Source organism: Herpailurus yagouaroundi, unplaced genomic scaffold, assembly GCF_014898765.1.
Source record: "Herpailurus yagouaroundi ecotype Mexico unplaced genomic scaffold, PumYag 191, whole genome shotgun sequence".
NCBI lineage: Eukaryota > Metazoa > Chordata > Mammalia > Carnivora > Felidae > Herpailurus > Herpailurus yagouaroundi.
This window is the reverse complement of record NW_024412422.1, coordinates 9876279-9904103: the sequence shown is the minus strand read 5'-3', so window position 1 is coordinate 9904103 and position 27825 is coordinate 9876279. Positions and strand designations below refer to the sequence as shown.

Below are 27825 nucleotides of genomic sequence, written 5' to 3'. Positions count from 1 at the left end.
GCTGAAGTCGGACGCTTAACCGACTGCGCCACCCAGGCGCCCCTCGTTCCGCTATTCTTTATGTCTGTATGAATTCGACTATTCTAGGTATCTTATATAAGCGGAATCATACATAGTTGTCCTTTTGTGCTTGGCTTATATTCACCTAGCATTAGATCTCCATGGTCCTTGTAGCATTTATCAGAATTTCATCCCTCTTACAGGCTGAATCATATTCCATTGTGCGTGTTTTTTTTTTTTTTAAATCCATTTATCCATTGATGGGCTACAGTGGCTCTTTGAGGAAAGGATTTGTCGTCCTCCATGCTCCACCGTTCTAGAAATGCACATCCACAGGTGCACTTTTACATTTACTTTTACTTTTACTAGATTAATGACTATCTCCCACACTAGACAAGCTCCATGAATGGAGGAAATAGTTTTCGTTGTTGTTGTTGTTGTTGCTGTTTTCTGTACCCCAGCACCCAGTAGTAGGCACTGGGTGAATACTTATGAATATTTGAGATATGGAACAAAACGACTCCCTCTGATCCATTTGAAGCAGGAAGACAAATGGACAAACGTGCTTTAGGAAGAAAAAAACCTGCCCCTGTTTGCTGAGCACTTACTACGTTGCTCAGCTCCATGCCAAGCTTTGCATTGCCTCGATTCGTTTGATCCTTAACAACTAACCCTTTGAATGAAGCAGGCACAACGAAATCACATTTTAAGGACAAGAATGGGAATTAAGTTATGTCGTTAGCACAACAGGAAAACAATGATATAATCGAAAGGACCTAATCTGAACACACCCAAGTGAGATGATTTGCATGCTCATCCTGGAATGCATGGCCTTTGGGCGAAATGGTAGGGAACTTGTAAACTACCCTCTCATCCCCATCACCTATGTTTGACTTGAACTTAGTTAACCAGGATGTGACTCCACTTGACTAGTATCATCCACGTATTAAGGATGAGGAAGCGGGGATGTGAAGATGGTGAGCGGGGAGGCAGAGTAGAAGCAAGGACACAGAAGATGCCCAGTACTCCTTGAAGGCAGTGGAGAGGGAGGCCCGGACAGAGGCAGGGGCTGGAGAGCAGGGTTCTGGGGCAGGGACAGCATCGCGGTGCGGGCTACTGATTCCTCAGGCACCAAATGATAGCGGACTGGATCCTATTCCCCATCTCCCGCTCATTCCCGGCCCTTCCCCACCGGGGTCACTCACCTGCTCCTAGCGCCCTGGTTTCTCAACGCAGTTACTTACCTCCGTTGTACCTGCGTTGCTAGGTTACCCGCCAATCACGGAAGGAGGGACTCGGCGTCTGACTGACTTTCTTTTTCACCATTCCATTCCTTGTTTCGCTCAATCCGCCCCACCTCCTGAGGCCTGACCAATCAGGAGTACCGCCTCTCTGACCCTCCGCTAATGAAAAGGCCCGCGACTCTCCCTGGGTTGGGCTGAATGAGGAAGGTGGGGGTGGGGTGGGTGGGGAAAGGGGCGGAGCTTCTTTGTCCCACCTCTTCCCAAGGAGGTGGGCAGGGGATCCTGCATCAGCCCCGGGCGAGAACTGGGGAAGGACGTGAAGCTTGCCCAATCAGAGCTCATCATGCTGCCTGGGTAGCCAATAGGCCGCGGCAAAGAGGTGGAATGGGGCGGGGCCGGGGGGGTTGAAGGGACGGTAAGCGGCGGAGGAGAGAGCTGGCGCAGCTGCCGTGGTGGCAGCGGCTGAAGTGGCGGCGCCTGCGGCGGCTGCAACAGCTCCAGGCTCGGGGCTTTGGCGGCGGCGGCGGCGGCGCCGGCGGGCTGGGCTGCACGGTGCGGACCCCGGCGCGCGGTCCGGGTTGCTGGGGCGGCGCGTGTAAGAATCTGAGGGGTGCGAGCGATGGCCTGACGGAGAGGGCAGGGGCCAGGGGTCAGAGGGCATGGAGTAAGGGGTTGCGCCGCGCTCTGGGCTGTGGGAGGCGGGCAGGGCGGGCCCAGAGGGACTTCGGGAAGTCATCGCCGCGCTTTTCTCCCTCCAGCCCAGGCCGGTGCTTGGCGCCCCCTCTCCTCGCTCCCGGCTTCCTGGGGCGACCCCCAAGTTGGGGCCCGGACCAGAGCCGGGAGCACGTGGAGCTGGAGCCCGCATTCCTTGTCCCCCACCCGACCCCGCCATCTGCTCAGCTCCCTGGCGCCCTCAGGCGCCCCACCCGCAGGGTCTCGTGCCTGAGTCTGGATGGCTGCTGGCCCGCTTTCCTGGGACCTGTCCCCACGGATGACCCTTACTGGGTCCGCTATAGAGGGAGGAGCAGAGCCCACCGAAGGAGCACTGGGCTGGGACTCAGGAGTCCTGCACTGTGTGACCTTGGGCCAGTCCCTGCTCCCCTCTGGGCCTCACTTTTCCCCTCTCTGCAAGACGATGGGCTGGAATTCAAATTGCTGGTTTGGTTCTGCCGGGAGGTAGATGGTAATGGTTGAGTGGGGAGGGCCCCCCGCATTCAGACAGTCTGAAATTAAGCTGTTGAAATCTGGGCTCTTACCACTTCCCTGCTTATAAAAGGCAGGTTAAATTAGCCCCTCTGAGCCCCAGTTTTCCCCATCTGTGAAGTGGGGATATTAGCTAAATAGGATTTCTCAACAGCAGCACTGTTGACATTGGAGCCACATATTTCTCCGTTGTGGCAGGTCTCGCCTGTGCGTTGCAGGGTGGGTGTTTAGGAGCATCCCTGGCCTCTACCTACTAGCACCCCTCCCCCCTAGTTATGATAATCAAAAATGTCTCCGTATGTTACTGGTGTCCCCTGAGGGCCCAAATCACCCTGGTAGAGAGCCACGGAACTAACATACCGCATGCATTGTTAGCAAGCAGTCATATATTAAACAGCTAAAATAAAAACCTCTAGCCATTATGGTAGCAATGATAAAAAAAAAAAAATTTAGAAACCTCTTCTTGATGAGTTGAGAAGGTTGGTAGATCCTCTCACCTACAAAGTAAATGGCAGGGAGAGAATGAGAAAACGTTGATCACTGTCAAAGCTGCGCGAGGGATGCTAGGAAGCTCATTTACATATTCGGTCTATTTCCGAATATGTTTGAAAATACTTGTGGTGAAAAGTTAAACCGAAGAGAAAACAAATAAAACACACGCTGCGTAAGACTGCCCGAGTGGCGGCGTCTCATCTGGGATTTCCTCCCTTGCGTCTCCACTGTTGAGGTTTCCAAGCAAAATTAATCCCCGGGTTTGGGGGAAACTTAAAAAAGTCGCACAGGAAGTTGGCTGGGCAGAGCGCTCCGGGCTTCACAAATACAATGGCGTTCACTTTCACCGCCTAGTTTAAGAAGATGTTGACGCCCAGGAACTTGCCCAGGGTTTTGCTGGTGGCGTGTGAAAGAAGCAAGTGGCCGGCTTGCCATTTAGTGGTTTAGTTTGGAGACAGACTTGATGGGGCCCAGAAGGCCTCGGCTTGAGGAAGGAACCTGCTGCTGTCTTTAAGTTCAAAGGTCTGCCGTCAGATCTGCTGAGTCTTTGCTTTTGGTCCCACTCAGCGGAAGCGGGAATGTGTATAAATAGGAAACCGCAACAGGCTAGTTCTGCGGGTTCTAAATGGGGAGTCCAGGATGAGCGCCATTTGCTGTGTGACGCGAGGTCATTTAAAAAAATGCTCGTCTCCTTCCTCCTGAAACACCTAAATCTGGGAGAATAATGCTTATATAAGAATGATATGGGCAAGTGTGGGTGATCTGGCACGCTGACTCTGCACGTCTTTGAAGCTAGGTGCTGTGTAAACACCGAGGCTGGGTCTGGGAGAAATTGTAGTGTGGTGGCTAGGATAACCGGTCCGGAGCCAGACTGTGTAGTTCAAAGTTTGGCTTTCGAGCTGTGGGTTCTTGGTCAAGTCACTTAATGTCTCTGAGCCTGAAGTCTCTCATTCTGTAATGGGGGCTAGTACGGGGTTTAAAACTTGCGGGGTTCCTGGGTGGCTCAGTCGGTTAAGCGTCCGGCTCTTGGTTTCGGCTCAGGACACGATCTCACCCTTTGTGAGTTCAAGCCCCGCGTCCAGCTCTGCACTGACAGTGGGGAGCCTGCTTGGGATTCTCTCTCCCCTACCTGCCTCCCCCCTGCCCCCACCCCTACCCCGCTTGCTCTCTCTCTCTCAAAATAAATAAACTTAAAAAGAAAATCCTACTTACTATTAATGAAGTTTCAATCAGCTTTACTTAAAAATTGCTAGAAAACCCCTGGTACATAGTAAATGCTCAATGAGTATTAACTACTATTATTTTAATGGGTTTTTTTTTTTTAAGTCGAAAATCTTCACAAAACACATAAACAAGGGTCAAGAGGGATGGAGGTGGTGGAACATATTAGCCATAATCTCAATCTCCAAACATAATTATGCTTAAATTTTTAGTATTTGTTCTTACACAGTTCCCTGCCATACTTTAATGCTATTACTGTAATACTCTATTTTTTATTTAAAAAAAGTTTTTTTTTTTAATGTTTATTTATTTTTGAGAGAGAGAGAGGGAGCGGAGGAGGGGCAGAGAGAGAGAGAGGGAGCGGAGGAGGGGCAGAGAGAGAGAGAGACACAGAATCTGAAGCAGGCTCCAGGCTGCACAGAGCCTGATGCGGGGCTCAAACCCACGAACCATGAGATCATGACCTGAGCTGAAGTTGGACGCTTAACCGACTGAGCCAACCGGGCACCCCTGTAATACCCTTTATTGAGATAGAATTCACATACCATAAAAAAATCCACCATTTTAAAGGGTACAATTCTGTACTTTTTAGTACATTTGCATGGTTATGCAACCATTGCCACTGTCTGATTCCAGAATGTTTTCATCAGTGATTGTATTTTAATAATTGTTTTTCTCTTTTTACCCCCCTCCCCCCGAAACCTAGAAGATGCCTCTGATGGAGGAGTTTCTGGGAAGTACCTCTGGGCCAGTGGCTTTGAACGAGAGCTCAAAGCAGAGACTATTCAAAGCTCTGGACATCGCATCCTGAGGGCTGCAGGAGAAGAGAACATGGCTGTGAGTTTAGATGACGACGTTCCCCTCATCCTGACCTTGGATGAGGGTGGCGGTGCCCCACTAGCTCCCTCCAACGGCCTGGGCCAAGAGGAGCTGCCTCGCAGAAGTAAGACTGGGGGGAGGGGGTTGCCGGGGGAGGGGCACACCTCTTCTGTTTCAGGGGGTGAGTTGTGGACTTGGTGGTCTGGTAATAGATGCACCTATGCCAATGCCTGACCTTGCATTTGACCCCTGAGTTCTGACACAGAAAGTACTAGGAGACTGTGGGGTCCTAATCTTGCACCTCCAGCTTAGGGATTCTTCCAGGGAGGAGCCTCCCCTCCCGGGGCTCTCCGTTCCCTCAGTGCCTTACCCCCCTTGCACTTGAGGTACCCTGGCTTTGTTTGTGGATGCTCGGTGGGGACCTCAGGCAAATTGGCCCTTTGGCTAACTTCCCTGCCCCATTCCTTGTTAAAAAAGGAAACAGGGGCACCTGGATGGCTCAGTTGGTGAGGCATCCGACTCTTGATCTCAGCTCAGGTTTTGATCTCAGGGTTGTCAGTTCAAGCCCCGTATTGGGCTCCGTGCTGGGCGTGAAGCCTACTTAAAAAAGAAAAAAAAAAAAAAAGGAAAAAGAAAAGCGAAAGACACCGATTTCAACCCTGGCCTCCTCTGTCCAACCCGAAACCTTTGGCAGGAAAGCAGAGTTGAGTGCTTCTCCACGTGGGTGCTCAGGCCCTTGCTGCTGCCCAGGACAAGCAGGAAGGAGCCGAGCATTTGTCGTGATCCATTGATTTGAGGGTTTGGGGTTTTGCTCTGTGTCTTCCTCTAAACCAGAGCCTGGCATGAAGTGAGCCCAAGAGAGGCGAGCTTTAAATTTTTTACATTTTAATTGTGTTTCTGGCAGAATGGGAGACCTTAAAAAGCTTCCTGGTCCTTGTCCCAGAGCCATTTCCCTCGCATGCTCAGGCCTGGTGTCTGGGAGAGCTTAAAATAAACTTTCGTTTTGTGGAGCGTCCTGAGATGTCAGGGGTCAGTGCTTTAGGAGCTCCTTACCAAATGGACGTGCTGCCCGCTGGCCATGCTCCTGAGCCAGGACAGAGGGCTGTTGCTGTCCTCCAGATCACATGGGAACACACTTGGGCCCCGGGAAAGACGAGCCTGGCCCTTCCATCTCCTTTGTCCAGAGAGAACACAGTCAGGTTGCAGGGAGCTCAGCAGCGTCCCCTTGGAAATGATGAAGGACAGCATTGTTCCTGTGGATGAGAGTATGACGGGAGGCCTGGCTCCCTGTAAACTGGCCTCTCCTTGCTTGCAAATTCACTCCGCGCCCCCCCCCCCCCCCATGGTAGATCTGGGTGGTCTAGGAAGGTTAGACTATCAATCTCTTCCCTAAGCGCCATTCAGGGCTGAGAAATCAGTGGCTCTGATTTCAGGCTCACTTCTTAGATGCCCTAGAGCTAGCAAGCTGAGTGTGAAAGCTCCTCTTCTCTGTTATCTTAACTAAGATCCTTTGGTAGCACAGGCACTATTCCTATTTTAAGGAGGAGGAGACTGTGAGTCAGAGAGGTGAAATAACATGCCCAGGGTCACACAGCCAAGCAAGTGGCTGAGGTCACATTTGAACCCAGGACTGTCTGACTCCCCTCCTCCTCCTTCTCCCTTTTTTCCTCTCCTTTTTTTCCATCACAAGCCCTTGACAAATGCGAGTGCTGGCCCTTAGCATTTGTATATATTAATCTCATCAAGATGAGCATGTTGTCACTTTCCAGATTTACAGAGGAAGAAACAGCCTCAGAGAAGTTAAGTGACTTGTCCAAAGTCAGACAGCTAGTAAGCGGTAACGCCCCTCTGACACCTGCCCCTACACCCTGTGTGAGGTGCTTTGAAGAAAGTGATGTAAATGAACGTGACCTCGTCTCAGCTTGAAAGTAGGATACTCCCTAGCGAAGGGGTGGTCACGTCCATGGCCAACAAGGGAATGGACGACAGGGGAGGGTGGTTGACATGCTAAGGGTGTGGATCATTCTGGAAATAGTCCAGCTCAGGATTCTAAATTGGAATCCTGGTCATTGTCGTGGGTGCCGCTTTTAAGTCCTTGCACAGTGTCAGCTGATGGCCGGGGTGTTCGGCTCTCCTGCGGATCAGTGGGAAGAGCAACCTAGTTCTGTGTCAAGATCAGGTTTGGAACCAGTGACGGAGCTTGAGTGGGAAATAGGCCAAGTAGACAATAAAACCAACCTTAGATGGGCCACTGGCGAGGCTATTCTTTTTTTTTTTTTTTTTTTAATGTTTATTTATATTTGAGAGAGAGAGAGAGAGCGAGCGTGACAGTGCTCCAGCAGGAGAGGGGCAGAGAGAGAGGGAGACACAGAATCGGAAGCGGGCTCCAGGCTCCGAGCGGTCAGCACAGAGCCTGTCGCGGGGCCTGAACCCAGGAGCTTCGAGATCATGACCTGAGCTGAAGTCGGACTGCCGACCGATGTAGCCAGGCAGGCGCCCCCTGGTGAGGCTATTCTTACCTTGGTGAAGTTGGTGGCTCCTTTTGGCTGTATAAGAAGAATGAAATATAGGGGCACCTGGGTGGCTTAGTTGGTTAAGCACCTGACTTTAGCTCAGGTCATGATCTCGCGGTTTGTGGGTTCAAGCCCCGTGTCAGGCTCTGTGCTGACAGCTGGGAGCCTGGAGCCTGCTTTCGATTCTGTGTCTTCCTCTCTTTCCGCCCCTCCCCACCCCCCCCTTTCAAAAACAAATAATAAAACATTAAAAAAAATAAAAAAGGGAAGGTCCAGGGAAACTGTACTTTCCGTGCAGTGTGTTGGTGCCTCAGTTTCCCCTCTCAGCCTCTTAGTAGATCATTTGCTCAAACCTCCAAGAGCTGGTGGGTGTAACCCACCAAGCCTCGCTGGCAAATCGGTCGGGCCTCTCTGAGGAAAGAAGAGATTGCAGAGGAGACCTGCTGCGCCTCAGTTCACGCCTTTGTTGTTTCATGCTTGGATTTTGGCATTGACCTTCTCCCCAAAGTCCCCCGTCCCTGTGGTCCTGAACAGTCTGTCTGAACCACAAATCGGACCCGGTACTTTCCCGAGCTCGCAGCCCCCCAGGACCTTGGCGACCCCTACGGGATGCGGGCCAAGCTCTTTAGCCAGCGCCCTCGGCCTTGTGTGCCCCGGTGCCTTCTTGCCTGAATGGTCCCATTTTCCTGCCTTTGCCACAGTGTCAGGCCGCTTCGGGCTCTGTGAAAGGCCCATGCGTTCTTCAGCCGCTCTGCCTTGCTGGTGACTCTGCCCAGCCTCTGGTTTGCTGCCATTGTTGCTTGCTTCCAGTTCTATCTTGGAGATCCTGCTGATACTCCCGTCTCTTCGAAGCCTTCTCCGGACCTCCCCTTCCTGACAGGGCTAATCACTCACTGCCCTTTCCTGCTTTGGTGTCTAGATGAGGCTCCCACTATTACAAGTAGCTTACTGCGTGGTAATGACTTGTTTAGCCGTCTGATCACCTGCTGGGCCCTGCGTTCCATTCATCTTGGCATCACCCAGCTCGATGCCTACGGTACATAGGCACTCAACAGCTCATGGTGGAAATAAACCTAATTGGGTTTTCTGGGGCCTTGTCGCTAGCTCGTGGGAGTGGTGTCAGGGACCTGGTCAGAGGCGGGCGGTATCTCCCCCTGCCTTTTCTCCTAACCGGCACTCAGAGTCTCATTTTCCCCAGTGCAGCCGATTGTCCTAGAGGCTCCCACCATCGACACCCAGTCCGTGGCTGATGTAAACCCTTTCGGTATTAAGGAGTTGGCAGGATTTAGACGGAGGCCTTCAGCGGAGTTGGCAGCTACGTGGGCATGAGCCACTGAGAACCAAGCCAGCTTTCTAAGGCCGTGAACCTTGTTCTGGAGGCCGGAAGGAAGTCCAACATCTCGTCCGCTGCAGGATCAGCTTTTCTCTGAGGCCCTTCTCCTTTACCTGCAGACAGCTGCCTTCTGACTGTGTCCTCACATGTTTGTCCCCGAGTCTGTGTGTCTGTGTCCTAATCTATTCTTACAAGGACACCAGTCAGATTGGCTTAAGGCCCAGCCATATGACCTCATTTTACCTTAATTACTGCTTTCAAAGCTCCGTCTCCAAACACAGCCACACTCTGGGGTCCTGGGGGTTAGTACTTCAACATAGGAATTTTAGAGGCACCTGGGTGGCTCAGTCGGTTGAGCGTCCGACTTCGGCTCGGGTCATGATCTCGCGTTTTGTGGGTTCGAGCCCCGCGTCGGGCTCTGTGCTGCCAGCTCAGAGCCTGGAGCCTGTTTCAGATTCTGTGTCTCCTTCTCTCTCTGCCCCTCCGCCGCTTGTGCTCTGTCTCTCTCTGTCAAAAATAAATAAATAAATGTAAAAAAACAAAACACAACAAAAAAAAAAAAATAGGAATTTTAGAGGGACACAGTTCGGCCTGTATAACACTCCTTTCCTTTTCCTTTCCTCCTCCCATGCAGGAGCCTGGCTGTGCTGCCTGTGACCTTTGACCCTGTGCTAGGGATGGCCTATGCTGGAATATTATCCCTGCAGGGAATTGGAGGGTTGGGATTTTTTTCTTCCCTTTGTGGGCAAGAATGGATTTTATCCAAGATTCAGACATCTCTCTGGGCTGTAAGAGCGGCTGCCGAAATGCTAACGAATGACTCACAGGCAGAAGATGTCAGGTTGATAAAGGAGGCAGGTATAAGCAGAGGTATTTAAAGCTTGGAAATTAGGAATAACCTTGAACATGGTCAGTGGGGCTGACGTGTGACAGCGTGGTTTAGAAATAGCTCATGGTCTGCATTGTGTATCAGGCAGCGGTCTAGGCCGCCATTAGACCGTAGAGGGTGAACGCCGTGGGCAATACAAAGGATTTTCCAAGGAATTCTGGTCACACTCACCTTTTGCCTTCTCATTGCCTTTTAACCCAACAGCTGCCTAAGATGGGCCTGTACTCGCTGCTTTCTCTGGGTGTAAGAAGGATTAGGGTCGAGGGGAGAGGCTGACACACTTAGTCTCATGAGCTACTTTGGGGTTTGTTTGTTTTTTTTTAAGTTTATTTATTTTAGCAATCTCTACACCCAACGTGGGGCTCGAACTCACGACCCTGAGATCAAGAGCCGCATGCTCTACTGACTGAGCCAGCCAGGCGCTCCTTCCTAGGCTACTTCGGTGCTGGTGGCCCATGGTTTCCAGGTGACAGGCCATGCAGGGATAAGGCCTAAGGTGACAGAGCAGAGGAGCCCCGTCTTCCTCCTTCACCCTGATGCCTGGCATGCCATCAGGAGTTGCCTAACTCGGTGTGAGGTCTAGCAACGTAGAGGACCACTGCTCCCCTGTCTCCAGGTGCACCCCCTTCCCCCCACCCACCACATGGGCCAACATGTGGCACCCTTGGCTCCTTTTCCACAGTCTTTGTTCAGGCAAGGTGGGCCAGAGCTGTTGGCCTGGGGGCAGGTGTAGCCAGGATGAGCTGGGAGAGAGCAGTGGGGGCTGTCCGCCCGAGGATGATCACCCCCAAGGTGGGCTCTCCATCAACAGAAATCTGTGCCCACGGTTCTTTCCCTGACCAAGCGTCTCCAGCATCTTGCCAAAAAGAGTGAATGCAGCCCAGAGGACCCGTGTAGCTTTCGTCACCCGTGATACCCCGGATGGTGGCCTGGTTAAGCACGTGGGCTCCGGAGAGTCAAGCTCCAGGCTTCCACTCCTACCTGAATAGGGATCTCAGCCTCTCTGAGCCTCAGTCTCCTCATCTGTGGAGTGGGCTCATGCTAGCATCTCCCAGGAGGGTTGCTGGGGGGCATTTGGTGAGATCACGTGTGTGCCGCCCGTGGTGAGTGTTCGGCTAGTCATAGGCAGGCGTTACTGTCGTGGCCAGAGACGGGGCTTCTTCTGTGGAATATAGGGGTCCTGAACCCAGGCCAGGATCTGAATCCTGTTTGCCTCGCTCCTGGCACAGCGGGTGGCCGCCGGCAAGCCAGGAAGCGGAGGCAGCATGGCAGCTGGAGACCAAGCAGCAATTAGATTTTCACGGCCTCCCAGGGAGCCTGGGCATTTGGCTTTCTTGGGGCCTCGCCGAGGCAGAATGCCGGGTGTCACCGGGCCGGCGGAGGCACCAATTAAAATGAGCAAGCGCCCGGCATGCTGGGTTGCAGCCATCTAACCCAGACTTGAAGCCTTTTACTTCCTCAGCCCTCCCGGTCTTCGTGGGGGATCCTGTCTGTTGCCTCGGGCCCCCCTGCCATGAGATGCCATCTCTCCCCTCCGCCCGCAGAGAGCAGCCGCGTCGAAATGGCGCGGTGGCAGCTGGGTGCGAGCTGGAGAGCCCCGCTCTGTACCCATCGCCTTGGGGAGGTCTGAGTTCACGTTTGCTCCGGAGCTCCGTGAGCCAGAGCCGTCAGCTTCTCAGCCTCCGAGTCAGGGAGGGCACCCGGGAGGGCACCGATGGCTCACAGCAGCATGTCTCTGGTGGTTTCCGGGTGCGGTGCTCTCCCTGGGGCCACCTTCGAAGGGAACCCGGGCTCTTGAGAGGAAGCTCTGAGAGGGATGCCAGTCCCCAGACTGCCCCCATCCCATCTTTGCGTTCGGGGAGCCCACAAGGCAGCTCTCCGTTCTCCCTTTGCTGGGGTAAACTCCTTGATTTGGACATTTCTTAACTCCTTCCCTTCTGGTAACGGCTCTCGGGTATTGAGCCCCTCCCATGTGCCAGGCAGTGTCCGGGAGCACTCCGCTTGTGCTGTCCATCATGGTGCTCCCAGCGCTTGCAGGATCCTCGTCAGCAGGAGAGCAAACTGATGCTCTTGGAGGTTGAAACGTACCCGAGGTCATGCAGCCAAGAAGTGCCGGCGGCATCGAACGCAGGTCTTCTGACTCCAGACTCAGGCTCTTAACTGATGTGCCACATGCCACGAAGTGAACTCTGTGCAGGAGGGAGCATTTTAGGCTGAATTCTCTTTCCCAAAAGGAAGCTGGTTTCTGTCTTTATCTTGTTTTTTTGTTTTTTAACTTTTATTTCCTATAAGACATGGTATTCTAAATTGGAGTTTCGTACCTGGAGCTCCTTTTCATAGCTGGGGCACCTGGGTGGCTCAGTCGGTTAAGCGTCCGACTTCAGCTCAGGTCATGATCTCGTGGTTCGTGGGTTCCAGCCCTGCGTCGGGCTCTGTGCTGACAGTTCAGAGCCTGGAGCCTGCTTCGGATTCTGTGTCTCCCTTTCTCTCTCTGACCCTCTCCTGCTCACAGTGTCTCTCTCTGCCTCTCAAACATGAATAAAAAAAAAAAAAAATAGCCCAGCCGATGGGGTTTCATCGTACAAGTTGTATTGGATCATCACAGGGGACCAGAAAATGTGGGCAAGTGAAAAACCAGACCACGAAGGACACTCACGACTCTACCCCGTAGAAAACTGTGGCTTTCTCCTCCACATTTGCTGTTCCTCCGCTCTTCCTGTGCACAGGCATTGGGCTCAATTTTACATCCTGGTGGTTGGGCTGAAATTGAGAACTTAGGAGTCAATATTGGGGAAGTAGACAGGAAGGACAAAGGAAAGGCCAGCTTTGGAGCATGAGACTCAATGAGACTCAGTAAGGAGGGCGATCCCCTTAGGTCACAGTTCCAGGGGCAGGGGACCCCACATCCGGCCCTCCCTGGAGAATGCTCCTTGGACTGGATAACTGAGTTAGGTCATTGGAATTTGGGCTCTCTTTGGCACTGGGGTCCCTCTTGCCTTGTTTGCTCTTTGTGGGAAGGACTTATCTAGCTGTAAAAATGTGTGGTTCTTCCTCTTCTCGAACCTCATGAGGGTCTGGTTCAGCTGAATTGTCCTCATAGGATAGGGCCTGAGAGCTCAGCTGGCCTGGAGCCCTGTAGGCCTCGGGCACACTGGGGAGTCTGTGTGCTGCTGTGTAAAGGGCGGCTGCCCCTTTACTCTGGTCACTCACTGCCACGCAGGATCACAGGCAGGTTGTTACCACATTTTCCAGTGTTGCAGGAGAAGTCCAAACCTACATTTTTAATCGGAAGTCTTATGATTTCTATTTTTATTATTTAAAAAAACCTTTTTTTAGTGTTTATTTTTGTGAAAGAGAAACAGAGTGAGCACGGGAGAGGGGCAGAGAGAGAGGGAGACGCAGAATCCGAAGCAAGGCTCCAGGCTCTGAGCTGTCAGCACAGAGCCGGACACGGGGCTTGAACTCACGAGCCATGAGATCGTGACGAGCTGAAGTCAGATGTGTAACTGACTGAACCGTCCAGGCACCCTGGAAGTCTTCTGATTTTTAAATATTGGTAACTCGTTCTTATTTCTTAAACACAGCCGGCCGAATACAACCTGGTCACTGGGCTGCTGCTTTATGACCTCTGAGCTGGAACACACGAGTTCAGCCTTGGCTTCGTGTTCAGAACAAAGTACTTCAAAATAAGGAAACAGTATAAAACCGACCAAGGAACTACGGCCCATGAAGTATTCTTGACCTTTGGGTGGCATTCAGTGGGAATTGGAAAGGCCCTGGGGATTTCGTTCTCTGCTTCCATGTGATTTGCCTAAAGAAAGCCCAGATTTCATCCGTCTGTGGAATGGAGGCCGGAGCTTGGGGGCGGACGTGCCAGGCCGGGCACATATGGATGAGAGGGCAGAGCAGGTGGGCGCATCTCCTACAAACCCCTTTGTCTTCCTCTTCTGTTTATACTTTCCTCCCTCTGGGTTGCAGTTCTTGGAACTCTCGGCTGGGGGGCCCGTTTTCCTTTCTTTCTCTTCATTTGCATTCTGTCCAACTTTAAGACCGTCTTCTCTGTTCTTAGCTATTTGCTCCAAACTGGGGCTGGGAATTTTTTTTTTTTTTTGGCTTTGACTTTGAGATGTATAATAAAGATTCAGGCCGGTGTTAGACATTAGGAAAAAAAAAAAAAAAGTAACAGTGAAGGGGCCTCTGGGTGGCTCAGTTGTTTTAAGTTTCCGACTTCAGCTCAGGTCACGATCTCACGGTCCGTGGGTTCGAGCCCCGCGTCGGGCTCTGGGCTGACCGCTCGGAGCCTGGAGCCTGTTTCAGATTCTGTGTCCCCCCCTCTCTCTCTGGCCCTCCCCCATTCATGCTCTGTCTTTCTCTTCTCTCTCAAAAGTAAATATTAAAAAATAAAGTAACAGTTGAATAGCTAGTGTAAGAGCGGCGAGGGGGCGGGGGGGAGACCGTTCCAGAGGAAGGGAACAGGGGGCAGAGGCCCGCAGGTGTCGGAGTGGGTGCGTATGGGAAGTGCTTGGGCTGGAGGGTGGGGAGGACAGACTGTCTCCAGATCTTACAGGTCTCTCCCCGTCCACCTCAGGAGTTGGGGCCTCATCCTGGGTGATGGAGAAGCCCGAGAGGGTGCTTCTGGCCGGGGAGTGACGCGGTCACGTTTCAGGGGCGTTGTCGGAGAATTCACTCAGGCCGCCCTGTGGAGAGTGGCTGGCGCTGGGTGTGGAGACTGGCTAACATGGTGGCAGCCCAGGGACACGGTGGGACCTGTTTTGTTCGGCCTGAACGGTTTCCAGGGGTGGCGTGATCAAGCAGCCATTATGCTTGGTCACAGAATGAGCACACAGCCCCCGTGGCCTCACACACCCCGGCTTCCTGGGTTTGTTACCCACCTGGGGCCTGTAGGTGTTTGGGTTTGTTGCCTTTGGAGTAAATTTCGATGGTAGGTTACCGCGGCAGCGACACCGTGGCAGGAGTCAAGAGAGCAAATGACAGCGGAGAGTCATCTAGGGGAGTAGCAGACGGGCCTGTGGCCAGGTGGCATTTGGGGACAGGTGGCATCGGGGATGCTGGGGAGACGGGCAGGGGCAGTGGTGCGGGCAGAGGGAAGGACGTGTGCAGGCCAGAGGCCAGCACGCTAGGGGCGCATCGGATGTGGGCCATAGTTAAGCGTATAGGCTCTCGGGGGCACCTGGGTGGCTCAGTCGGTTGAGCGTCCGACTTAGGGTCAGGTCATGACCTCACTGTTCGTGGGTTCGAGCCCCGCGTCAGGCTCTGTGCTGACAGCTTGCTCGGAGCCTGGAGGCTGCTTCGGATTCTGTGTCTCGTTCTCTCTCTGCCCCTCTCTGGCTCGTGCTGTCTCTTTCTGTCTCTCAAAGATAAATAAATGTTAAAAAAAAGAAAAGAAAAAAGAGTATAGGCTCTCAAACCACCTGAGTTTGAATGGGCTCTGCTGTTTACGGCCGTGGGTTAAACGAGATGGCACATATCAGGCGATTAGCACAGTGCCTGGCTTACGCCGGATTGAGCACCTGCTGGATGTTGGCCATTATTATTTGGGTCAGAGCAGGCAGACCCCTTTTATGGAGAGCCTAGAATGCCAACAGCAGGAGTTTGTGAACTTGGGCACAGGAGCTACTATGTGTGTTTGGTGACATGATGACAAAACCTCTTTCCTCTGACCTCTTGCCAACTCTGGACGCCTTCTCCAGCCACCGTGATATCCTTCCTTAGAAACCCTGAGGTGGGTGAGCCCCGGATAGCAGTGACTTTTGTTCCTGGAGATTGGGCGGTGCATGGAGAGGAGACAGACTCCCAGGATATTCTGTAGCGGCAGGAGCCAGGTTTGGCATTTTTTTTCTGGACTTCCCCGGGGCCGGGTCATCCGCAGTCCTGAGGCTCAGCGCTGTGCCTGCCTCGTGCTAGGCACTCAGGAAACATCTGGACAAAATAGAACTGAGGAGTACTCGCCCAGGGTCCCCTGCCCTGGGGCATAGGTGAGGGCCTTCTAGAAACATCAGGGACGGGGTCTGACAAAAGGGCAAGGAGTTCGTGAAGGAAGAGTGAGATCGGGATGAGTATATTCTGCTATGCCCTGGGGCCCCCCGCCCCCCCACCCCATGCCTTTCCTAGCCCCACCACGCCAAGCCCTTACGATCAGAAAGGACCTACTCTCCTGATTGGAAAAGGCATGGTGTCCAGCTGTATCCGGCAGATAAGTTTCTGCTTTGTTCCATAGCACTGACAGGACCCCCTCAACAATCCATTGTAATCGAGGGTTGATCAGGAAGTTCTCAGTTGGCTCAGCCAGGAAGCTAGATCTAACTCTGTCCCCCTTCACGAGAAAGCTTTTATGTGGAAAGAAAGCTTTTTCCCCTCCGTGGAGAAAAGGAGGGTTGGATTCTGTCCTTATAACCACCCTTTGTGTACTGAGGAAGTGATATCTTGCATACAACTGGGGTATTTGGATTGCAAATTTAAAAAATACATGTATATATATATGTGTGTATATATATATATATATATATATATATACACATTTTTAAAAATTTTTTCAATGTTTATCTTTGAAAGAGACAGTGTGAGTGGGGGAGGGGCAGAGAGAGGAGACACAGCATCCAAAGCAGGCTCCAGGCTCTGAGCTGTCGGCACAGAGCCTGACGTGGGGCTCAAACTCACGAACCACGAGATCGAGACCTGAGCCAGAGATGGAGGCCCAACCGACTGAGCCACCCAGGTGCCCCTATATATGTGTGTGTATATATATATATCTTTTTTATCTCTGTGTATTTTAGCTATAAAAGCAAGCATGGAACATAATATTGTAGAAGCAGTGTCTTTTTTTTTTTTTTTTAGGCACAATTTAGGGGTTTCTATTTCCATGAAAGACTCCGTTATGTCTGGGGATTCTCCAAAGTGAAGGTTTGGTGGCTTCAGCCGGCATATGGAGCCGCACTTGCAAACCTCTCCCTCCGTGCGCGCTCTGGGTTCCACCCCCCGCTCCCTGGCCCCACGGTGGATCCACTAGCTGCAAATCAGGGTCCTTTATGCTGCCATGAAGAGTGTCTCCCCCCGCCCCAGCCGGTGTTGATGCTCTCTCATTAGAGGCAGCAAGTGCTGTGATAGTGGATTGTGGTTGGAAAGGTTGTGTGTAATAACGTTTCTAACTGGTTTAGCCTAGCGGCCCGTGGGCAGCGATGGTACGCATCCCCGTTTTGCAGACGCGCAGTTGGAGGCATGAAGGAGTGGGGCCCGTTCGTTCCGCCGGGTGGGCGCTCGGGCAGGTAGGTCTGCCTTCATCGCAGACCCCTGCCGCCTCTGCTCTCCGACCTTGCCCCCGCGTGTGCTTCTCTGCCTAGGCCCTAGCGGCCTTGAAAGTTTCACTCGCCTCCCAGTGTAGAGAAGGAAACCGTCAACTTACGCCCGCTCACTCCGTGAAGGGTAGGCCAAGTTCTTGGGTCAAGTGAAAGACGAAGCCCTTGAAAAGCAGATGCTCTGACCCACCTTCCCTGCCTGCCTGCCCCCAGCCTCTGGCAGCTGCCCCAGCGCTTTCCAGGCCATGAGAAATTTCGTCTCGGTTACACTCCTGGCTGACTGGCCTCCGTTCTTTTCCTCCACCCCGGAAATCAGAACCAATGATCAGAAGTCTTACAGCATGGCCCCACTCATATAGTCTCATTCATTTTGTTATTTGAACCACTTTTCACTCCCCAACCTCCCATGGGCTGCTGTCTCTTGCTTCTGACCTCTTCCCACTCCGGCTTTCCACCGGCTGAAGACCTTTGTCCCGTTCTTCCACACGGCCTTCCGCAAGCCTCCCTAATCGGTTAGGGTAGTGGCCGCCTGTCCACACCCTCTCATTCTCTGAATATGCTGTGTGCACCTCATTCTCTGCTCCCTGCGCCCAGAGGCCCGCTCCCTCCCCGGCACCTGCATGTGATAGATTTGATTAATGTCTTCTGTACTGAGTCGCGGTTTGCTTTGTGCCATGATGGATTCCTAAAGATTGTGAGAAAATGGGATTTTGGTGAAGTAGATAATTTAAAATATGGGCAAGAGGGCCGAGTTTGGCAAAGCTTCCTTTCGTAGTATGATTAATACCCCTTAGGTCATCCAGTGCCGAGCTGGGTTTTATAAACCACGTTCCTTCCAATCAGGGATTAACCTGTTAGTGGATTTCTTTCGAGTGTCTCCGGATGCCCATTTGAGGTGGCTGGGGTGGACCGGGCAGGAAGGCGGAGTGCCCGACTCAGTGTAACGTCTGGGTGGGTGCTGTTGTTGTGGGTGCTGATGTATACAACTGTGCCTCTTTCTAGTAGTACAAGTTTTGCAAAGGCAAAGACCGTGTCTTTTCTGCACATACTCTGGGCGCTTCATAAACAGATGTCAAGTAGCCTATCTGGAAGTGACTCACCAGGTTCGGAGAACACCCAAGGCCCCAGGTGACTCCGCGGGTCACAGTGTAACCGGCTCCTGGAGCCATCTGGGGTGACAAGGAGACGCAAACACATGTGACAGGCCAGAAATAGTCTAGGCAGGGCCCCACCCCCGCCGCCCCTGGGAATAGCCAGCTTTTTGGACGGTTAGGTCTCTGCTTTTTTTAAATTTTTTTTTTTTAACATTTATTTATTTTTGAGACAGAGATAGAGCATGAACAGGGGAGGGGCAGAGAGAGAGGGAGACACAGAATCTGAAACAGGCTCCAGGCTATGAGCAGTCAGCACAGAGCCTGATGCGGGGCTCGAACTCACAGACTGCGAGATCGTGACCTGAGCTGAAGTCAGACGCTTAACCGACCAAGCCACCCAGGCGCCCCAGGTCTCTGCTTCTTAACACCTTCCCAGTTCTCCAGGAGCCCACACGTCCCATAATTGTCACGGAGGCCCCGGGTGCTCAGCTCCCACCTTCCCACACCTCGCCCCACCACCCCACCTTTAGCAAGAGGAAAAGGCTGCCTTTTTCTCTTGCTAATCTCTCTTTTTGTTAGATCGGGTTTTTATTTAAAAAAAGATTTTTTTTTTTTTTCATTCCTTTAGCTCTTGCTGAAAATCAGCTCGGGCAGAGTGGTTGTGCTCAGTGCAGGCTAATGGCTTGGAGCCCCTCCAAGCAGCCGGATGTGTTGGCTTTCACTTGTGGGTGGTCGTCGGACAAGCGTGATGTCTTCTCTCTGTGACTCTCGAGGGTGCCCTCTTCTTGCGGGCTCGGCTGTTCGCACTTGGCTGGCTTGCCTTGTCGTCTGCAATCACAGCTTTTATGGTGCACCCCGGGGCCAGTCTGGTCGCCTCGACAGGGCTCAGATCCGATCGGTACCAAAGTCCACTCCGCCTCCAGGCCAGTTGCCCTGTTTGGTGTTATTGTAGGTTATTTTGTGCTGTTTCGGTTTAGAGATCAAACACTGGCCCAAGGTACACAGAGACTCACCAGTCTGGAGAGGGGGGTGGCCTGGAGAACTCGCAGGTCGCTAGAAATGTGTGTGTGTTGGGTGGGCGATCTTATCTGCTGGCACATGTCCCGTCTACTGTTTCTTCAGAGCGTCTCAGTCTATAGCAAAGGATGGGGTTGAAATTCCGGCATCGCCTGCTGGTGGCCTTGGAGACTCCGATGAGGAACTTCACCACTTTCTCCCTCACTTTCTTCTCCTCCTGTAGAAGGGGGGATAAGAATAACTGCATTCAGGGTGGACGTAAAGATTAAGTGGGAAATTCCACACGACATCTCCTAGGACCAGCTCGGTGAGTGGAAGCCCTAAGTCATGATGAAGTATCAGGGTTTCAGTTTCAACACAGTAGCCATGTTGCCCCTTCCTGAGCCCTGAGTAGGCAGCTGAAGGACTCTGGACTGAGAGCTTGAACGTGGTCTTCTCTTATTAAAATCTCTGCCTTCCTCTTAAGGAACGTTAGCTGGTTTGTTTGCGCTTTCTTACCCATGGTACCCATGGTAAACGGGGGAATAATACGTTTACTCCCTTGACCACCATCCTGGGCGCGCTGCAGGGATAATTTAATTCAAGCAGCTCTGTCTCTTGCTACTTGTTAGCTTGGCTTCTTGGTTGCCCTTGTATGTTTCTTCCTTTTTCTAATATATACTTTTAAAGTTTCTTTATTTATTTTGAGAGAGAGAGTGAAAGAGAGGGAGGACATGAGCAGGGGAGGGGCAGAGAGAGAGAGAGAGAGAGAGAGAGGGAGAGAGATCCCAAGCAGGCTTCGCGCTGTCGGTGCAGAGCCCGACATGGGGCTCGAACTCGTGAACAGTGAGATCGTGACCTGAGCCAAAACCAAGAGCCGGACGCTTGACTGACTGTGTCATGCACGTGCCCCGCCATTGTATGCTTGTCTGTGATGCTTCTTTTTGGCTGCTTCCCCACGTGGCAGGAAGGGAGACTGAGGAAAACAGGAAGCAGAGGCTGAGCACAGGGGCTGCCCACGGACGGTGCAGGCTCTCACAGTCCTCTGGGAGCAGCAGTAGCCAGACAAGCCCGGGCCCCTGGACAGTGGCACGCCTCAGGGCTCAAGCTCTCTGCAGGCTGTCGCCTTCCAACCACTGTCACCTCCCCAGCGGGCCTGTGCCCCCGGCCGCCTCACTCTTCTGAGCAGAACCGCCGGCAACCACAGATGATCCAGATGCTGGGGTGAGGCCAGGGTTTGTGCAGGCCGGGTCCAGCCAGCCCCCTGGGTGCTCCTGGGCAGGGGCTGGTGCAGACCTCTGATCTGTGCTGAGCGGACCGTCAGCTGATGCGGAGAGTGGGTCTCACAGCCAGACTCGTCCCCTGCGCGCCACTTGTCTGTTGGCCTCTTGCAGGGGCTCCGGGGGTGCCAGCGTGCAGTGAAAAATGCCTCTCATCCCCATTTGTTCTTCCACAGCTCCTTCCCTGTCCCTGTGCAGTTCACACACAATTAGCATTTCTGATGCTTCTGAGTGAATGCAGGACAGATGTTCGCACAGGTGCTGCACTCCTCGTTGGGTAAACAGTGGGGCTTGCAGACTGTGTGTGTGTGTGTGTGTGTGTGTGTGTGTGTGTGTGAAGCGAGGGGCCTTTGACGTGTGCACAGACCTTACAACATTTCTTTTCAAGGCACCTGAAGCACTTTGTGCATGGTAGGTGCTCAGTAAGTACTTTTCGGTGAGTGATCCGTTCCGGCGAAAGCCCTTCGTTTCAATGAAGCCAGTGACACAGGGGCAGGGAGTAGAATTGCAAGCCAAGTCTTGAAGTTCACGGACGGAGGAAGGAGAAATGCCATCCTGCCTCCCCAAGAGATTACCTGCGGGCGTCCGGCAGCCACGGTTCTCTCTCTGCCTTGGCAGGAGGGGTGGCGGGGGATGTGCAGGAGTCGCGAGACCAGGGTGGTGAGGAGCCTTCGACGGTGGAAGTGAGCTTGGTGCCTCCTGGCCAGGCACCTGCCCTACACAGGTGCGCTCACTGTGCTCCCCTGGGAGAGCGAACTTGCAGTTTCGCCGTGCACTGGTTTGTAGATGGGGTTATGATGCTGCCCAAGACAACCGCTTCCCCGCAGACTTCTGGTTGGTGCACCTGGTCAGAGTGCTTCCCTTTGGGACCCGGGGGCTCGGGTTCCGTCTCCCTAATGTGGTGGATGGCCCTCGCGCGGCTCCCGCCTTGTCTCTGCCCGTGTCAGCCTCAAGATCCCTGAACCCTCTGCGGTCTCCCAGACACGCCCTGCTGTTTGCTTCTCTGAGCTTTATGCATGACCTTTCCTGTTTCTGGAGTGTTCCCCTCACCACACCCCCATCCACCTTGTGAACCTCCTTCATCCTTCATCCTTCAGAAGTGGCCCAGGCATCACCCGTGAATCCCCCCGCCCCCGCCTCTGCCCACTAGCCCCCGTGGAAGGTAGCTGTGACATCCTTTTCTAGGCTGTTGTAAGTAAGAAATGGCTTTATTGCACAGGATCACTTTCCTTCTTTTGCCTCCTGATTGTGGGCCTCATGAGGACAAAGTACAGGGTTTGACTTTTTCGAATCCAACGCCTGGCACCATGCCTGGTATACAGTAGGTGCTGCATAAATGTGTCCTTCAATTAAACCATGGTTGTTTGTGTCAAGAAGGCCAGCCTTTTAAGGTTTCACCCTCCCTCGCTCTCCCCCAAATCACGACATGACGAATGAAGCCTGGAGAGTTGTGTTTGCAACCTCAGGATGCCAGGGGCCCTGTGTAGCCAGTTGAGGGTGGGCACCTGGGGCGGTGATCACTACCCTAAAGTATTAAGAGGCACTCAGTGTCCCAGCCGCTGCTCTCAACCCTCTAGCCATTTCCCCTGCCAGTTCAAGGCCCTTCTGTGCTGAGCTCATGTATTACAGGGAATCCCGTAGGTCCCTGTCAGCTGGCCGGAAACAAAGTTAGAGGTAGCACAGGGCATTACCCTGGCCTCTTCCAAACCAGGGTCTCTCCTTCTAGAACAGTGCATGACCCATAGTACTGGCCTAGTTGAGCCTTTTGTTTTCCCTTTCCTCCTCTGGCCTGAGCCTTTGGCAGGACGGGTTTCGGGCTTGAGGCCAGTGATTCAGCTAGGCTGGCTCTGTGCCAGCTCTTGCCTTTCCGGAGTCGGTCTATCTGCCCGGGGCCCTGCCCGGGTTTGCGGTCCCGACTAGCGTGCGCTGCAACATGGGTCTGCCTCCCCTCGCCATCTTGCAGCCAGTCAGCAGAAAGGGAAGGCCTGAGCAAAGGAGATGTGCACTCTGCTTTCTTGCAGCATTGGGCCTTTTGCTCGATTTTTATCTGGGGGGCTTTGAAGAGCCAGCCAGCGCAGAAGCCGGGTGGCAGCGCTATGCCCGGAAAACTCATCAGTGTCACTCTGGTTTATTTTCCTCTTCTCTTCGAGCTTTTTCCCATGGAGTGGGGCTCTCAGTGACAACTGGTGAACGGTCGGGCGATTGCTCGTTGTTCATTCTGGCGGGCACCGGTTTCCGGAGGGCTCCGGGTGCTCTGTGGGTATTCACATTTGTCTCTGTGATGCCCGGAGCTTGGTTGGCCCCAGTCCCAGCTAATGGCTGAAGAAACTGAGGCTCCGGGGACTCCCGATGGTGAACCGGGGGAGGGGAGGGGCACCGTCGGGAGTGAACCTGGGTGTTTTATCTCGAAGAGGATGCGGACGGTGTGTGTGTTTGAGAATGGGCGAGGTTGTGGACATGTAAGAGGAGGGGGGACAGGAGCAAGGATTGAATGGGGCTGGAGTCCCTCCCCCGTGTAAACCTGCCTGGAAGCGGTCACGGCCTGGCATCCTCTCCCGTCCAGGAGCTCAGAGGCGACCTCTTTGTCTAGGCCCCAGAGGAAGGTCGCAGTGGCTTTACCCCGCCTGTGCCGACCCTGCCCTTGCTGGGTGGGGGTTGGGACATAGAAGCCCTCCCCTCCTGTGGGCTCCTTCCGTCTCCTCCCTGGTGCAGCTTTATGGCGGCATATGGAAGCTGTTTCTATTTACCCGGCACCACCAGGATGCTGCCGCACGCTGTGCTCCAGCGAACGGAAACCTTGGATTCCCCGCAGGGTCATTTCAGAGGCTGCATGCAAAGCAGCCAGCTGTTTTGCAGGGAGCGTCTGGGCCCTGTTACATCAGCGTGGAGGAAGCGTTACCATCTGTGCAAACAGGTCATATCCTCGCTTGTCGGCCTGTCCTCTGTATGGGGAACTTCTCTCCTACTTGGAGTCAGTGTTTTGTTACTGGTGTTTCGTATCCTAATGCCTGCCCGTTGGGCCTTTTCTTTCAGCTCCTTCCCCTCCTCCTGCCAGTGATTTTTCTGTTCACCTCCCTGGGGCTGATTGCCAAGGTTCAGGGAGGGTAGTTAAGGGTCAGGTGTTGCATAAATCTTCCGTGGCTGAGGTCTGCTGGCCTGAAGAGGCTGCCGCCCGCCCGCCTGGTTTCCGCATGAGAGCTCTCTGCCCAGGGCAGCAGAAGTGTGGGACGAAATGTTTCCCTTCGGGGAACTTTCCCCGGAGGCACAGAATGTGACCTTCTTGGTTTTGCCAAGAATGTTCCTGGCCAGCTTCCTCCGGCCCTTCTAGAAACCTCCTGGGGGCCAACGGAGAAGCTGGCTTGCTGGGAGGGCCTGGGCAGGGTGGAGGCTCCTCCCACCCTCCTGCACCTGCTACGTGTCTTTCCCCTTCTTCCCTCCCGCTTCCAGCCCAGCCGCCTCCCAGGAAAACAGACATGCAGAGGCGAGGGCCAGCCACTGCCTTCCTGGAGGAGGTGGTAGAGGGCCAGATTCCCGACAGCCCCGTGGTGAGGTCATCTCGTCTCCACCAGCTGGGCCCTTGCGGTATGCCTTGACCTTACCTTTCCAGCTCTCCAGGAAGAGCCCACCGTGCTCCGGGTGAGGCCAGTGCCCAAGACTGAGGTCTCACGTGTTGATTCTCGTGAGGTCTCTAATAATCCTCTGTGTGAGAGGCCATCCCGGCCCCCGGGATTGGGCTGGACCTGGGGTGTTGTGGTGAGAGGCCCCCTGACTGCTTTGTTATCCAGGACTCTCCTCTTGCAGAGGGCACTCACGGGAGCACCAGCCATTCACCTGGAGGCGTGGGGGCAGATTCGGCCCGGGTGGGCAGGAGTAGGTGGCCAGGGCAGCTGGCTGCTTACAGCCACTGGGGCCTGAGGCTCCCCAGGCAGGCGATCCGCGGCAGACCCAGTGGGCACGATGTGTAGGCTTTAGCCAGGACATGGGAACACGTTATCCCTGGCACTTCGTGCCCCGGTGACCAGTCAAGGCAACTAGGAGTCCCTGCACCACCTCTCAGTTCCCGGTTTCCTAAGGAAGCCCACTGGGGTGTCTGTTCCCCAGCAAGCAGGGCCTTGTGCCCCCAGATACCCCACTGTTGGAACTATAGGCCCACAGTCTGCGTCCCCGGGCTTGGCTGCCTCCTCGACTCTGTCGCTGCTCACCTGCCCCCTGCACCCCTGCCTTCCTCTCCTTTATGGACGATAATTGTCCTGCCGCTCTCGGAAGCTGCTGAGCCTTTGAGCATGCCTTATGCTGCGGCAATAAAGCACTTGGGATTTGGAGCATTTCCATCGCCCCTGTGTGGCCACTTTTCCAACCTAGGAAGTGGGAAGCAGCATTTGGAGGCAGGGAATTAGGACCCACGTGGTGCCCCAGCACCCCGCCCCCGCCCCCCGCCCTCATTTGCTGTGCGGTGCACTGAAAATCCCTCTGGACTTGGCCTCAGGGCCGCCCCCTCTGCGTGAGGGCTGCTTATAAACTGAACAGGAGAAGCCAGAGGCTCCCTGCCTTCCATTTGCGCCCTTTCTGTAATCTCTAATATAATCTCTAAATGTGCTGCCCAGCCCTTGGAGCCAGGTGTGAAGGGGGCTCCGTGAAATCCCCCATGGCTTTCTTGAAAAGCCCTGTAGCCCCGAGGGCCTTTCAGCCCTCCCCGAGTATAAGCGCCACAAACGAGCTGTGGGGCTTTGCCTTTGGGGACCTAGTAAGCAAGCCAAGTTCTCTGTGTTGCGCAAACACCAGGTTGAATGGTTAGAACAAAGTCCGCCCTGGAGGGGAGACTTCTTTCTTGGCTCTGCTAGTCCCATTTTTCCCTTTCTTTCTAAGGTTCTGCCCTGAATTACTCATACAAAATAGTGACTCTCCAGCAAAGTCTTAGAAGAATGATTTTTAGAAAACACGAGAGATCAAGTTGGTGCCCCTTAACACCCTCAGGCACCCCCACTGCCCTCCTGAGGGAGCCTACTCTGTGCATTCCTCCTGGGCCCTGCCCTCCAGCCACTGGCCTGGGACCCTGCTTCCTGGAATCTTCAAGGAAAAGCATCATTTCACTTCACTTCGGATATGTTTGTTGAGCACTCATACATCATGCCCAGCACTGTCCTGGGTTCTGGGGACACCACAAGACAAAAGTCCCTGTCTTCGTGGAGCTGCCATTCCAGGCAGGGAAACAGGCACTAAACAGGCCAACAAGTAAATAAATGCCCTGCCGGGTGGCGATGCAGCCCCAGGAGGAAGCCCAGAGCAGCATGAGGACAGGGGGTGCCAGTGATGTGACTTCCAAAGATGCGAGAAGCCCGGGGAGGACAGAGGGAACAGGAAGTGCAAAGGTCCTGAGGAGCGAGAGGGTGGGTGGGGTGAGAGATCTTGGTCTCGTAGGCCATTTTCTTTCATTTATTTATTTTTTTAAGTTTATTTTTTGAGAGAGAGAAGCGTGAGCAAGGGGCAGAGGGGGAGAGAATCCCAAGCAGGCTCCTCACTGTCAGCACAGGGCCCACCTCGGGGTTCGAACTCACAAACCATGAGATCGTGACTTGAGCCAAAATCCAGGGTCAGATGCTTAACTAACTGAGCCACCCATGGCCTCATAGGCCGTTTTAATCCAGGGAAGAACTTCAGCATTTTCTCGGGAGCTGGCTGCTGTGGTCTATTTGGGGCAGAGAAGGGATACCATCTGGTTTAAGTTTTTAAAAGATTATTGTTATACTGAACTATAAAGTTTACTTAAAATACACACACACACACACACACACACACACACACACACACACAGAGGACTTCTTCGGTGTAGAGACTAGACAGGGGCAGGGTGGGAAGTAGGGAGCCCAGTCAGCAGAAGGGGTTGTGCTTCCCCGGGAAAGAGGTGGTTCGGGCCATGGCAGGGGGTGGCAGGGGGTAAGCTGTGGGATCTCATGGTCCAGGCACAGCCAGTGTCTGGGGGTCATTCAGCAGGATGAATGAAGGGCGTATGAGGGGTGAACCTCCTGACTCTCGAGGAGCCTCCTGCCCTGGGATTCGTATGGGTGTGGCTGCTCCGTTCAGCACGTTAGGTCCAGGAAAAGATTCTCCTGTCACCCCCTACCAAGACCCTCTGCCTGTCCGTCAGTCACTCCCGGCCCCCCTGGGCATCCTAAGAGCTCCGGCCCACGGGAATGGCGGTCTGTGCGAGGCCCAGCTCTTCTCTTTGATGGGTCTCACAGCCGCGTGCCCAGTGGGCACGGAGCCACCCGCCACATGTCTCTGGTGAAGGATGAGTGATCAGCGTTTGTGTTGAGGAAGCCTCTAGATGAGCCGGGAAGCCCAAGTGCTCGACTTGGCTCTCCCACCCCGTCCCTGGCTCCCCAGTTGCCCACCTCTGAAAGGTGGGCATTGAATTAAGTGGTCTCTGCCATCCATTCCAGACCTGACAGTCATTCTTTCTGAGATTAGCAACAGAAAGTATCCAAAAATCTGTGCTGGGAAACCCCACAGCAATCCTCCTCAAACTCACTTCCGTTCGTTGCCTTGTCCGTAAAATGGGGACAGTAATGGCAGGTCGTGAGGATGAAGTTAATATGTATGTGAGGTGTTCAGAAGGGCGCCTGGCACAGGGAATCCGCTCTGGACGTGCCTAAGTTTGTTATTTGGGCAGAAGTGGAGTTGCTGAGCCCTGGGCTATGTAGGTCCGTGGGGCTGCGGTTCATCAGGGGAGGGGCAGGAATCTGGGTGCTAAAAGACGCTGTGACCCCATCCGTGCAGCCAGGCGGTATTTGTGGAAGGCTGTTGGTAACCAGCCAGGTCCAGGCGGCTGGGCTCTGCCTCATGGGAAGCTCATGAATTTGAGTTGTTTTTAAGGCCACCTGCCCCTATCTGCCTGTCCCCTCGGAGTGTCTATGTACCTGTGAATACATAGATGCTGGGAATCGCGAGGGGAGCTAGTCCAAATCGCCACTTGCCGGAGGAACCTCCTTTCTGTTGAAACATCCCCACGTTTGGGGTGGGATGGCTGTGGAACCTCTTGTCGAGGCCCCGTGGTGATGGGGCACTTGCTGCCTCCGGGGCCATCCAGGTACCTCCAGTCCCTGCCCAGGGCCCAGCGCCCAGCGCCCAGCACCGTCCTCCGCCCCTGGCGACGCCCATCAAACAGACGGGTGGATGAACTACGCAGTTGTTGATTTAAAATAGTTTTACTCAAGGGGGCGCTCAGTTGGTTGGGCAATCCGACTCTTGATTTCGACTCAGGTCACGATCTCACAGTTCGTGGGAGTCGAGCCCTGAGTCGGGCTCTACGCTGGCACCCCAGAGCCTGCCTGGGGTTCTCTCTCTCTCTGCCCCTCCCCACTGGCGCGCCAGTGCACGCACACACGTGCTCTCTCTCTCTCTCTCTCTCTCTCTCTCTCTCTCTCAAAA

The 27825-nt window shown here is 53.7% G+C and overlaps 2 protein-coding genes across 2 annotated transcripts in view; one reads left to right on the top strand and one right to left on the bottom strand.

Moving 5' to 3' along the window:
* The window catches only part of DRC10 (dynein regulatory complex subunit 10), a 24661-nt gene extending 23245 nt beyond the window's left edge, over positions 1 to 1416 (bottom strand). Inside the window, exon 1 of the mRNA XM_040443825.1 lies at positions 1206 to 1416. The gene's annotated coding sequence lies outside the window, so the exon portion shown is untranslated. The remainder of the gene's footprint in view (positions 1 to 1205) is intronic.
* Positions 1417 to 1677: 261 nt separating this feature from the next.
* TPCN1 (two pore segment channel 1) overlaps positions 1678 to 27825 on the top strand; it is a gene marked incomplete at its 3' end in the record, with an annotated part of 58184 nt that continues 32036 nt past the window's right edge. Inside the window, exons 1-2 of the mRNA XM_040443466.1 lie at positions 1678 to 1839; positions 4870 to 5103. Coding sequence (XP_040299400.1) covers positions 4992 to 5103 — 112 coding nt within the window. The remainder of the gene's footprint in view (positions 1840 to 4869; positions 5104 to 27825) is intronic.